We start from the raw sequence: 14,601 nt of genomic DNA, 5'->3' as shown, positions 1-14,601 counted from the left end.
AATTAAATACATTTACGGAATGTAGACACACAAAACGCCCAAAAAAATAAGACTCACCAGAACACTTTCACAATGCATTTAGTTCCGACGAAGATTTTATTAAAAAAATATTGTTATTTATAAAACATATTAAATTGTAAAATATAGTTTATGCTTAATTTTCATATGAAATTACACGCCAATAGTCTAATTATTGATGATTTAATGTTATTATTATTATTATTATTAATAAAAACATTCTTACATTTGCATTAGAATTACATATAGGTACCAATAATACTGGTTACTATTTATTAACAAACCTACCTAATGAATAAATTAAAAATATATTATATTGTATGTATAACCATGTCGTTTACTCGTCTACCAAACAGCATAATATTTAATAATGTATTGTAATTTGTAATTTAAAATAGTTTCATCAACTATAACTATTTACAATTTGTTGTGGCATTCTTGGTACCTAATTAATAACTATCAACCATCAGTTCTTTGCTGCTTAAAAGTATCATTACGATACCCATGTCATTATATTTATACTATTGTAAACACAACTATTAAAATTACAAACGTTACAAACGTCAACAATATTCAAAAGACAATAATGTATTAATGTAATACATATTGTAGTGACAAATAATGTCTCAGTTCTCATATGTTAAGTAATAACTACACAGGCCAAATGTTCATAACATAGGTTTTAGATACCTACACGTACATGGGAATATTTATTTATCATAATAGGTAGTGTAAAATTAAAATTTTAAGTTTTTATTGAATTATCGTAGTATATAGTAGAGTACTGGAATACCCCTATGGGTATAGGTATAAATGTATAATTATTAATTACAATAAGCTATTCTATGGTCACCCGGTTCAGAACCCAAGTGGCCGGGGCCTAACTCTGGAGTCTGAACTGAGAGGCTCCGTCTTCATAAATTTGTAATCGAACTATGGTTACCTACTACTAAATATAAAGTAGGTACGAAATATGGGACGCAGTTTCGTTGGTTCATGGAATAATCAAAAATTAATTCGGTACCCAAACCGTGGTTTATTTACAATTTAACCTCAACACGTGAAGAAGGTGCCATTTCAACATATTTTTTATCTCCCACTCCGCTTCGTGTTTCAAGATTTAAATTCTCACAAAATAAACGTCATTGTGAACGTGAAGTTCAAACTCTAACTTCTAAGTCTTAAGTAAATACAATGTAGCAATCGATATGCATTACATTTTATTTTCAAGTACTTATTATATTTATACATTATAATAAATCTGTTGTAATCTCTCCTCAGTTCACTAACACAGATTGTTTAGTGACTATATTCTAAATTACTGTTCAATATTCTTCTTATAAGGTAAAATAGTTGTTTTTAATAACAAAATAATAATATATTAATTTATATATACAATAAATTTTTTTAGGTCTACGAAAATATTTTAAAATGAGTTTAATAACCAATACTCAAGAACAACGGTTTAAAACTGGTGGAGAAGATCACTTACTTTTGCAAGAAAATGTAGTAAAAAATGGCAATACCTTACTGTCCATGAATTCAACCATAAATTCAAAAGGTTAATATAATTTTTATAGTTACTTTTATAAGTATTTATTTATGTATTTTTTATGGTTACATTAAGAAGAGAGGAATTATTGTAAGAAATAGTGAAATTCATGTTATGATATTGTTGGTAATAGCTAGATCTTAGGACTTGCATGATTTTCTGTATGCATCCTACTTGTAGGATATCAAGCTGAAAATTAATTTCATGTACATGTAATAATTACCTAATAAGTAAATAAAAAAGGTTTAGGTTTTCATGATTGTAATAGGCTTTAACTATAGCAGCTGAGTCAGCTGACCTACTGGTATAAATATTAAATTATTAGAAGTTACCAATTTTATATTTGTGTTGTCTATATAATTTGAAGTGTATTTATAGGTATGAATGTAGTCGGACTGTCTTTAGTGGAATGTTCAGCATAATAAATTTCTCAGTAATCTGTAAAAGTTGTGTTGTTTATGATATTTAATTTTGTTCTATATTTAATACATTTTTCTTGTTTGATAATTTTTTTTTTTAGATATTTAACAACTATTTCACATCTAGTTTACTTATTTTATTTTTTATGACTTCTAAACTCTAGTGATAAGTTAATATATAAATATTTCAAGTATTTATTTATATTGGTTACTAGTTTATCATTTAAAAAAGTAGTACTATGATGTTAACTTAAACATCTTATAAATGATTAAAGCACGTTTTTATAATAGTATGTGATTAGTTAGGTGTATGTTAAGTATAGAGTCCCCAGATATTGAAATCTCAAACCAAGACATCTTTTTTTTTATGTAACATGCTTTTATAGAAATAAGTATTTCCTGTTTTTATTTAAATATTTATTAATCATAACAAAGATACATTATTATTTATTAGTAATATTTTAGTACAATTAATAATAATATAATTATACAGTATACAATATTAAATCTTATTTTCTCTCAATCACTATTAACTGGGACTAACCAAATGAAGGACTAAGATATCAGGACATGTTTTAAAATTGGGACGAATGGCAAGTCTATTTTAGTAATAATATAAATATTAATGATGGATTATTAAAGTGAATTTATGATTTTGAGATAAGTCTATTGTTATTTTTTGTTCCCGGATTAATGGCAGATCACCTGAGAATTTAAACAACAATATGAACATTGTCTTTAACATGTTCTTGCGCAATTATCGAGATATGTAATTAGTAATTATTATTATTGAAGTAGGTATCTAAAATATTTGAAAAACAGTATATGTAAACAAAACTAAATTATGTGTGTTTAATTTTTTATGTATTACTATTTTACATATTCTTGTTTTCTTTAAAAGATTTTAATTATTAAGTATTATATATATAACTGTTCATATTTATTAGATAAAGGGTATTAATTTAAATATCGAAACATGTAAATTACAAATTTTCTTTATCATTGTCAAAAAAAAAAAAACTATGCGACTTATGAAAAATATTGAAGGTAAAAACTAAAGATAAGGAAAAATTAGTACATTCTTTATGGTAACAGGTAAAGCAAGTATTCAATCTGATAACAATTTTCAAATGTACTAGCTTAAAAATTGTGTTAGTTAATAAAAAATATTGAGTATAGTATTTACATTTTAAATAACATACCTTATAAACATATAAATGTCAAATAGATACTCAAAAAAAGTACATTGATTGAATTTTAAAAATGATAATTAAGTCCTAATTAAAGTTTTATAATAAATAATTTGAAATAGGTCAACAGAAAAATATTTATATATTGTTTAATACAAAAGTTTGTTGTATCTTGTGTTTTTGTTTTGGTATTACTGTATTAGTGTGATTTTACTTTAAAATTATAAAATCTAAAAATATAAACCACATGGTAGAAACTAACTAACGTCAAGTTTTTAAATATTACAATTTTTTGCAGTTTAATGTAGCATTTGTAATATGAATCTATAGTTGTGATTAGTGATTACTAGGGCTGTGAATTTAATGTTCTAAATAACTTTAAAAAATGCAATAAAATATGCACTTAAAATGCCAAAAATTATAGTATAAAATTCATTTAAAATGATTTTTAATTTAATTTTTATATTTATATTAATATTAGATACAGAATATTAAATATTAGTATAAAAAAGTTAAAAAATTTGACATAATATATACAGCCTGTGTAAAACAAAAAAAGTTTTCAAACAAGTTAATTGACAAAATTTGGTTAAAAATACTAGAAAATGAATTAAAAAAAGAAAAATATGACCTAAAAATGCGAAAAAATGACCTAAAAATTAAAAACGTCAAAAAATACAAAAATATGCAAAATAAAAGTTTCACAGATGGATTTGTAATTACATAATTCAAATTATGTACTTACAAAGCTATGTTTATAATCACAAAAAAAAAAATGCACTTTCCTATAAATTCACAGCCCTGGTGATTACTAATGTATAATAGTGTGTTTGCTTTCACAAAAAAGTTTTAGGATGATTATTAGTTTATGATGATAACTTAATGTTTCATAATTATTAATGTTTTAAATGTTTGTGTTTTGACAAGTAATCATACACACATAATTTGTTGACTCTAGTCTTATTAATACATAATAGAAAATTGTATGTCCAATATAATGAATTTTACCCAGTTATTTTTGATATGAGAGTGATCATATTTTAATGTTGAAAATTATGAGCATTTTAAAATATATAGTTTAATTTTGTTCAATTTTTATAAATTTTCAGAAAAGTAATTAACTTAGGAACCAATATGGTATTAAAAATGTAAAGAACAAAATATGGTGAAAAAATTAGTTTTACAACAATTAAAATAAATTCTAAAAACAATAATACATATTGAGAAAATAAGTAATCATTATTGCTTACCTGTTATAGAATTACCTAGTATAATTACCAAAAAGAGTAAAAATAAAAGAATATTAAAAATAACTTGAATTAACAGGGATTTTATGTAGTCAAAAAGCTTGTAAATTAAAATTTAGTCCTTCATTAGTGCCTAGTGGTTTTCCTTGCAACTAAAAATAAACTGAAACCGTTTCTAAAATTGTGCATAGAACGAAAAGTGAAGTGTTTACGAAATTGAAATGTGTGCTTTAAACAATTTTTATTTTGGTAAAATATTACAGCACTATTAAAAATAATTGCTTTTTTTTGTAAAAATAAGCTAAAAGATTATAATGTGTTGATAAATAACAATTTAATTTCATTCATAATTATAAAATAATATATTTATATTATGCGTTTTTGATTAAAGAAATTCACAAGCGTTGACGATAGTTTTTAAAGCATTGTTTTTTCATTTAGATTTGACCGATTCGGGAATATGTGTGTAATATAAAAATTTGGATATTTTTGAGGTTGAACTGAAAATATATATAGCCACAATCATTTTATAAACATTAAAGGTTAACAATTTTAAATTTTGAAATGTACTAACGATGTTATCAAAATGCATATATGTTTCAATTTTAACTGCTAAAAAAAAGTATTTTACAACGTTTAACAACATATTTCGTTGTATTACTTATATTCTAAACAAAAAAAAGACACATTTGATAATTAAAAAAAAATATAAGGGCATATTTTCATATTAATTCAATGTATATTTTTATATCTCTTTGATTTTATAAACACATATTTTAGAGAAATGTCGAAAATTTTAATTACATATTTGCTTAATCAGTTTGATATTCTAGCAAATAGTTATTTCGAAAATTTGTATTGCATTGATCCTAGTAGACTCCTAAAAATCTTTTGTATTTTTTATTTTAATTTCATTAAATAATTTATAATAATCAGTTATTACTTATTAATATCTAATTAGTATAGGTACATGTATATTTATGTTCAAAACGATAATGGTTACATAATAAATACAAAATATTTCAGACAATTGACTCTGAATTAAATTTTAGTTTTTTTATTGCATAGACTAAACTTAGCAAAACTGTAAATAGGATGTTAAAAAAATATGATAGGTATTTTATTAATATACGTACGATAATTTATCTATTTTATGAAGTATGATCTGTTATACAATGTAATATGTATTCTTTAAACATTTATCGACCATAAAGAAGTTATGACAAAATTATTTTATATACAAATCGATGTATGTACTGTACTACTCCTCTATTGTCGCATATAAAATTTTCTATCAATAATTATGGAACCAGTTCTATAGTACTTGGATAAAGTTTTATTTCTTTTTATTATTCGGGATGAAAGTACAATTTTGAAATAAGTAAATACTTTATATTTAATACAAGTTAAACAGTGATTGTGACTTAGTGAGCGTATTGCAGTATTAAACTATTATAAATTATACATACATATTATCATGCATTAATTATGAACATTATATATTTATTGTATACTTATTATTTTTATTTTTATTTAAATGATAAAAAAAAAAATAACAAATCAAATACAATTTGGATGGGTATATTTACGTAATTAATTAAAAAAGATTTTGAAAAAATGTTTTTTAAAGTGAACATTTTTGAGTCTATTAAAATTAAAAATGTCGGAATATATTTAATATAATGACATTAATACAATTGTTTTAAAACATTTTCTGAGATCATTTGGTAAAAACGAAAAAAAAAATATATTGCAACTAAAATTGTCTAGATTACATGATCCTAATCGTAAAAACGTGTAAACTGAAACTTTAGTTGATATTAGTCACGTAATTGACACATCTTTACTGTATATATGATGATTGTTTTGATAAAGAAAAATGGAATTTAACTGTATTTCAGTTTTGTAAGGTTTGTTTAATACTATAAGCATTCTTATTTCTTCAAGTAAAACCTATATATAAAAAAAAAAGGTATATCACGATAATATATCTGATAATTTTAGTTGAGCACAATCAACAGTTAATTTTGTTTGTAATATGGTTTCGGTGTAAAAAAAATATTTCAGGCACTTTCAATAATATTATAATACAGGAAATATTTAAAATATCTAAATTACATTTCAATCATAAGATATTTAATTTTTAAGTATTGATTTACTGATATCTAAGCCAATTAGTTCGATTAATTCAAACACTTGCTTAATTTTTTTGTAGTACATATTACATAACACGTGTGTTTTGTTATAGGAATAAAACAAATATTTTTTTATCTTAGTGGAAAAAGAAATCGAATTCGTTGTTTAATCATTATTAATATTCGAGGTTGATAATGCAGTTTCTAAGTTACCTACCTTCCTATTTAGAATTCCAGTCATAATCAAGGTTGTAGTGTACACTACACTAAATTGTCTAAATTATATTTTATTAAGAATCGTACAAACTCTTATTTTTTTTTCTTTTCATTATTCAGACTAATATTTCTATTTTTTCTATTCATCAGTTGGTTTAAAAATGAAATAACGTTTTTATGTTTTAGGTACGTAAATAATTATTTTATTTTTATTTACCTTTCATTTAATATATTCTAAATTCCTAAATAGTTTTGTTAGTGATATTTTAAAAGTAAATATATACCTACGGGTTACAACATTTATTTTTAATGGAATTATAAGTTGTTTGGTGACAATCATTATACTTCACTACTTTCTAGGAGTCAGATGTGTCAGAGTGTAAATAACTAAAAAATATATAATACTATAAATTTATAAAATAGTTGTTTTATATATATATTTTAAATAAAAAGTTGCCGGTATTTTTCTTAAATATATTAAAGTGAGTTATAATTATTCGTTTTTTAAATTAAATCATAATAGATTTTAAATTATCATACAATATTCATTAAAAATAAGGTATTTATAAAATTTAAACTGGCTAACTTAAATCTTGATGTAGTTAAAATATCGTTATACTTACAAATTACAATATAATTTGTATGTTTATAGTATCTATCTAATCTCGATTTTTCATTAAAAATTTAAATGTCTCAAAATTTTTTTATAATTATCTAAACCTATTTTAACATTAATAATAAATATTTATATTTTTAATTAAATTGTATTAAAAATTATGATTATTTATTTTGAGTAAATTATTGTGTTTTAATTGGTAATTCATATATTATTTTAAATCGTAAAAAAATGATTTATTTGAAATGAATTATATATTTTTTTCTGCGTATTCAATATAATTATTATACACTAGGGATTTGTATGTAATTTAATCATGCCTCTGGTAGATTTCTTATAAAATTTAAAACCTTAGAAATAAACTTAGGTCAATTCAATTATACAAACTTAATTTAATAAAATATTACTATATTTTGTATGAGCAATTTAAATTAGGAGTTTCGTCGTTATAGTAATTTTCTCATAAAATTGTTTATTCTATATTATGTAATAATAATGAAAATTGATACTCATATATTTATTTATCGATAATTAACGATATGCATTTATAAATTATAAATTATGTCAAATATTATTTTCTTGTAAGTTAGTTACATATTTGTAGAGCCGACGGTCGGTCAGTAATATTTATTAAATTATATTTTTATCAACGTTTGAATTAATATATAAACACATACATTCCACCTACTATTTAGCTAATAAAATTGCGATCGAGTTAGTTTAATTTCATCCGAAGTTGTAACCGCTGCAGTTATACGAGTGGAATTAGGAACTTTATATCTACTAATTCGTCTCGATTTAAATAGTGTTGTATTTTATTTTAAATTTAGTGTTTATATTTTTGTTAAAGTTAAGATAAAAATAAAAAAAACTGTGAGTATATTTTATTTATTTTTAGTTATAAATATTAAATCTATACGTTATTGAATGATGATTCTTTTAATAGTAAATACAAATTATCTTAAAAACTAATAACGTTTTTAAAAATATTATTTTTACATACCTTTGTCACAATAAAACATTTATGGAAAAAAAATATTATGATTTTAATTATTGAATGACAAACGTACATTTTTAATTTTATATTCCAAAACAGAAAATGTTAATATTTATATTTTTAGACAGAATATCGTTTAAATGATTATTTATTTAAATGTATATTACCTAGTATATTATATATTTTAAGTTAAATACTGGTGTGGAATGCATCTCATAGGTGCATCAAAAAATGTTTATCTACTACATTTTACTAATTAAATACTCATTAAAAAAATTTTAATTTTCTAGAAAATATTTTAATTAGAAATATTAAATTAAAAATATATGTTAGTCATTTCAATCATAAGTACTTATAAAAAAAATAAAACTTAATTTTTGTCAAATGTCAATATTTATTAAGAATTGTGATAATGAGTGTTTACTATTTAAAAGAATCACGCTGTATGTACCTTAGAATACCAGTTTATATATTTTATACTGAAATTGATTATTGTACTATTATTGTTATTGCAACAAATTATTGATTAAAAATAGTATTTCATAATTTGAAGGTGTTATTCTAAGAATTCAATATTGTATTGTCTAGATATTTTTAAAAATTTTAGTTATGTTTATTGCACGTCTCTTATATTATCATGAAAATTAATTTTTTTATGATACGTTTTATTGACTTGGACTTGCACGTGCCTAAGCCGCCTGAAAAAAATTTGCATTGATTTCTTTACATACCTATTGGTTATTATAATGATTATTTTTGTCATAAACCATAATAAAAATATTCCAAAATTTAAAAAAATAAATCACTAAGTTATAATAAACAAAATTATTTGAAAGTTAAGAATTAATTTATTTACAGAGTTACTAGGAAATTGGGAACGCTTCTCTGAAAAATACATAATAAATCAAAATCTTTTAGGCACACCAATTATTTTTAAATATTATTTCTAACTAATATAAATTTATTGTTTAAATTTAAAATAGCTGAAACAAATTAGGTGATATAAAATTGCTTCGTAATTTTTTATAGTATGTAAATAAAAAACGTAAATAATTCTTATTATTATTGACTTAATTTTTTACATATTTTTAATTTGTTTTGATTATTTTTAAAATTTTAATCAAACGTTTTGTAAAACTTAATTTGAATAATAAAACTGTTTCAATTCTTCAATGATTATTTCTTAAACGTTTATCAATGTGATCAATGGTCATAAATCAAATTTGAATACAATCCTAAACAGCGCTGTGGTATTTATGAAACTATATTACTATATAACTGAGAACCAGATTGACCCTTAATTGAATTCCACATTCCAAACAATATCCCTCCTTAATAAATTCTTTTCAAGTATTATGGCCTCCGACATATATAGCTTTATTCCCAGTTTTTTTTTTTGGTTATCGTATTTCCGAGTTAATACCATCTCTTAGTAGTCGTGTTTTGTTTGATTCAATGTTATTATTTTTCGTAAGTATAAACATTTTTAATAAGTAACAAATAACAGATATATGTTTATAATTTTAAAATTTATATAGCTTAAATATTATGACTTGATAAAGTCTTGATATTATTTCAAAATCATTTTATATTTTTTACAGTTGAAAAAATTCTTAAAAAATACGCTAACACTTACTAACATTATTTATATTTCATAAGTTTTCTGTTGCAATTTATAATAATTTTTATGGGTTTCAAATTATTAAAAACAAAAAAATTTATCACCTGTACATTTTGTCTAATGAGTTTGTGAGTGTACTCTTAGGTAAGCTACTAAAATTTTATGTTTTAATTGAATTAGTAATAAGTTTCCTGTATTCATAATATTATTACATAACACATTATATTTAAGTATCAAATTCACATTATAGCCAATAAGAAATTACTTTAAACGCTTCAATGCCTAAACAATGTATGAGATACTTAAAAAAATAAATATATTTTTGAAATTACTTAGTTAATTTAATATTATAATGTAATGTATATTTATCATTTTATAGTATTTTAAATTATTGATTTTAAGGTAAATACTGAATAATAATGTGTAGAATGTAGTTAATGAAAATTTTTTTATAATAAGTAAAGCACTAATAACCATACATTTTTATTTCTATTAATTAATTATATTGTTTATTTATTTTACTTATGAAAATTGCACGTTTTTTTGTTTTTTAGTGCAACCTACTAAACATAATTCATTCACAAGTGTTGCTTCTGAGCAAGTACCAGTACGTTTGACTCCTGCATGGGAAGAAACTAATTTACCAAACGACGAACTAAACTTTAAAACATTTAACATGGATGATGCAGTATTAGAGACTAATCCACCAAAAGATAAGTGAGTTCAAATGTATTATATACCTTTGATTTTTCTATTTACCTTGTTAAAAGTGCATAAATGTTTATTTTTTAATTAACTATTAATTATTTTACTCATTTAAATCTGTCATGAAACTTCATTTACTTTTATTTATTTATTTTAGACTTCAATAAAACTAAATTCTAATATTAAAATGCTAATTATAATTAAACATTTTCAAAATTAAATGTTATACAACTGTTTTTTTTTTTAATTTTAGATCTACCTTATTTTAAATGAATAATAATATAGTTAATTTCTATTGTTTTAGATGGAATATTGTGTATTTAATCTTAGTTCTACATGGAATAGGAATATTAATGCCTTGGAATATGTTTATAAATGCTAAATCTGTAAGTAAAAACCATGTGTATTAATTATTATATTTAAATACATTTATAATTTATTCTATACATATTAAAATACTTCAACTGAATTTTATTAAAAATGTTATGAATCTAATTGTAAATAAAAATATGAGTTTTATCCTACTATTTAAAGGTATTCTAAACATATACCATAATAGATTTGTTAATAACCTGCTATTATTGTATTTAAAATATTTTCTTAATTTTTTATAACTGTTTGCATGCACTTTTATGCAACCAGTCATTAAATCTTATTATAAGACAGTTTTATAACTTGCTTTTTATGAAAAAATCTAAATTAACTTTTTTTTTTAGTATTTTGTAGAATACAAGTTGGGAAAAGATTATCTTGGTACAGATCTATATTATGCATCTGTTTTCATGGCTTACTTGACTATTGGCTCACAACTACCTAGTCTTCTGTTCAACTGGCTCAATATATTTTGTCCAATAGGGTAAGAAAATAATAAAATAGATTGAATTAATTGATTTTTCATTATGTAAATATTAATATTGTTATGTTAGATGACCTTATATATTTTATTATTAATCATAAATATAGTGGTATTGATGATTATGTGTTACATGATTAGCAAATGACAAAAGGTTATCTTTTTATTATTTAATAACATTTGATATAGATAAAAAAATTAATTTAAAATAAATGTAGTTCAACATACCAATTTAAATTAGATAAAACTTTTAATTAAAACATTTACTATGTCTATACGCTTATATATTGCTATAGTAATTTAACAAATTAAAATAATTATTGAATGATAATAATAGTTAAACTCTTAATATAATAAGAAAGTGAACCTTTTAGATATGGGCAATAGCATAGGTTCAAGTTTCACATCTAATCAATAATATGATCCACCCTATAAACTACCCTCCAATCAATTTATTTTTTTAATAATTAATATTAAAGTATTCAATATATTCAAGTACATAAAAATAGTTACGTTGTAATTCATATGTATTTGTTCATACTTAAAGTGTTGCAAACTTGTAGTTTACCATTTTCAATAGACATAATTGCTGAACAAACATTTAACAATAAAAATCTATGTTAAAAGATAAATAATTAAAAATAATATAAAACTAAAAATAACAAAGACCAATAATTGACCAAATATGTGTATAATGAATCTTCTTAATAAATCAAAGTTGTATTATTTAGTATTATACTAATTTCTTTTTAATTTAATTTTCAGTGGAAAATTGACAACTCGGATTGTATGGTCTATTATTACTGAAGTACTTTGTTTTGTTTTTACTGTCGCATTGGTCATGATTAATACGGCTCATATGCCAGCTTTATTTTTCTGGTCAACTCTAGGCAGTATAATATTATTAAATATGGCAAATGGTATTTACAATAATTCTGTTTTTGGAATGGCAGCTAAGCTTCCTACAAAATATATTGGTGCTGTAGTTCTTGGTACGAATTTGAGTGGTACATTTACATCTATCGCTAACATAGCATCAATTTCAATAACTCCGGATGCTAAATCTGCTGCTATATATTATTTTACCACTGCACTATTTGTATTGTTAGCCTGTTTTGATACATATTTTGCATTGCCATTAAATGTAAGTAATTTATACTTTTGAGTAAGAATATACATACAGAAATTTTTTTTTTATTTGTTAATTTATGCTTGTAGAGATTTTATAAATATCACGAACTTATTTATCAACGTGCAATTGAAAACCAAAATTCAAAACAAAGCAGCGTAGTTGAAAAAATTCCTTATTGGCATATTTTTAAACAAGCCAGTCCACAGTTAATTAATGTATTTTTTGTATTCTTTGTTACTCTTTCAATATTTCCAGCAGTTCACTCAGGTATAATTTTTTTTATTATTTAGTTAAAAAAATCATAGTTTATGTAATTACCTATAATCATATAACTACTTGTATGTTATAGATATTAAATCGTCAAATAAAGATTTTCTTTTTGGAGAAACATATTATACCAGTGTTATGTGTTTTTTAACATTCAATGTATGTGCACTTATTGGAACATATCTTTCTACTTTGTTTTCTTGGGTAAATATTAATTACATTTTTAATTTTTTTCTTTTTTTGCTAAATAATTAAATTTAATATATATATATATATATATATTTTATTTTTTATTTATTTTTTTTTTTTTTAGCCAAAGAAAGAATGGCTTTTTGTTCCTGTGTTACTGAGAATTATTTTTATTCCATTATTTTTGGTTTGTAATTACCAACCAATTGGTGTTACAAGAATGATGCCAGTACTAATAAATGACGATTATGTATTTTGGGTATTAGGAGCAATCCTTGGATTATCTAGTGGTTATTACAGTTCTGTAGCGATGATGTATACTCCAAGGTAAAAAAAACAAAAAAAAAAAAATGCTTATATTGCTAACTATATTTGAAATAAAATAGTTTTTGTCATTATTTATTGATTAAATTCCAATTTGTTTATAATACTATTTACCTAATATTACAGGTTTAGGATCAGACATTTTTTTTTCAAATTTATAACAATTGTTAGACATTAAAATAATAATCTCGCATATCTTAAGATATAGACTTTGATTTCTCAGTATATGGAGTTCATTTTTTAAGAACTATCTTTTTAAATGAAACTCCTATTTTTTTTTGTTCCATTATTCATATTACATGTATACTAATAAAATATGATTACTTTTAGCTGTGTTGAATCAAGGTACAGTGGAATTGCAGGCATGTTTGGAGCTGCTATGCTGATCACTGGAATTTGTAGTGGGATACTCTTTGGAATGATAATGCCATTTATTGTTGAACACGTCTCTATATAAAAATATATTAAAATGTTTGAAAATTTCTTTTCATGTTTAATATTAGTCTTATTTTTATACATATTGTATTTTAATGAATCAGATATTGATAATAAGTATGTTAATTTTTTATAGAGATACAGATGTAGATCATAATAATTTACATAGGAATGGAGCCAAAATGTACAGCCTAATATTATTTATCTACCTATTATATGCATTTTATCAACCATAATAATAATCTAAAATATTTTAATAATAATGTTAAATAAATGTTTTTGGATAGATAATCGTCATAATTTTTCAGATAAGTGTATGTGTATTTGTATATGTGTTTCACAAAAATGTTAATTGAATAAAAGATTAGAGATTTAACAAAAGAATGTGATAAATCTCTAATCTCTTATTTATTACATTTCTCAGAGACAACCTGTATTAGTTGCTCAATTATTGTACATTACATAACCTACTTCATTTATAATCTAGTTTAAAGTTTTAGCGAGTAAAATTGCAATAATTTTATTATAAATGTATTTAAGTTTAATGTAATCTAGTACTAGAGTATACATAAGACTTATTGAAAAAAAAAATGTTTGTACTTGAATTGTAATATTCTATTTAGTTATTTGAATTAAAATACTTTGTAAAAATTGTTTTTTTACTATTATTTTAAAATAGTTTCGA

General features: G+C 22.2%; 1 protein-coding gene across 3 annotated transcripts; it reads left to right on the top strand.

Moving 5' to 3' along the window:
• The first annotated feature begins 1,121 nt into the window (after positions 1–1,121).
• LOC112594414 (equilibrative nucleoside transporter 1) lies at positions 1,122–14,007 on the top strand. 3 transcript variants are annotated; one of them, XM_025339179.1, is made up of 10 exons: positions 1,122–1,362; positions 1,430–1,579; positions 10,566–10,728; positions 11,021–11,102; positions 11,433–11,572; positions 12,335–12,713; positions 12,788–12,968; positions 13,051–13,172; positions 13,282–13,484; positions 13,812–14,007. In XM_025339179.1, the coding sequence occupies exons 2-10, from the start codon at positions 1,450–1,452 to the stop codon at positions 13,936–13,938; spliced, it is 1,527 nt and encodes a 508-aa protein (XP_025194964.1). In that variant the 5' UTR covers positions 1,122–1,362; positions 1,430–1,449; the 3' UTR covers positions 13,939–14,007. The 3 variants fall into 3 exon arrangements, with proteins under 3 accessions (XP_025194964.1, XP_025194965.1, XP_025194966.1); XM_025339180.1 differs by lacking the exons at positions 1,122–1,362; positions 1,430–1,579 and adding an exon at positions 9,762–9,860; XM_025339181.1 differs by lacking the exons at positions 1,122–1,362; positions 1,430–1,579 and adding an exon at positions 10,131–10,155.
• Positions 14,008–14,601: the final 594 nt, after the last annotated feature.

This window comes from Melanaphis sacchari, unplaced genomic scaffold, assembly GCF_002803265.2.
Source record: "Melanaphis sacchari strain LSU unplaced genomic scaffold, SCAv2.0 Contig22_pilon_pilon, whole genome shotgun sequence".
Lineage (NCBI taxonomy): Eukaryota > Metazoa > Arthropoda > Insecta > Hemiptera > Aphididae > Melanaphis > Melanaphis sacchari.
The sequence above is the reverse complement of the archived record's forward strand: the minus strand, read 5'-3'. Positions and strand labels throughout refer to the sequence as shown.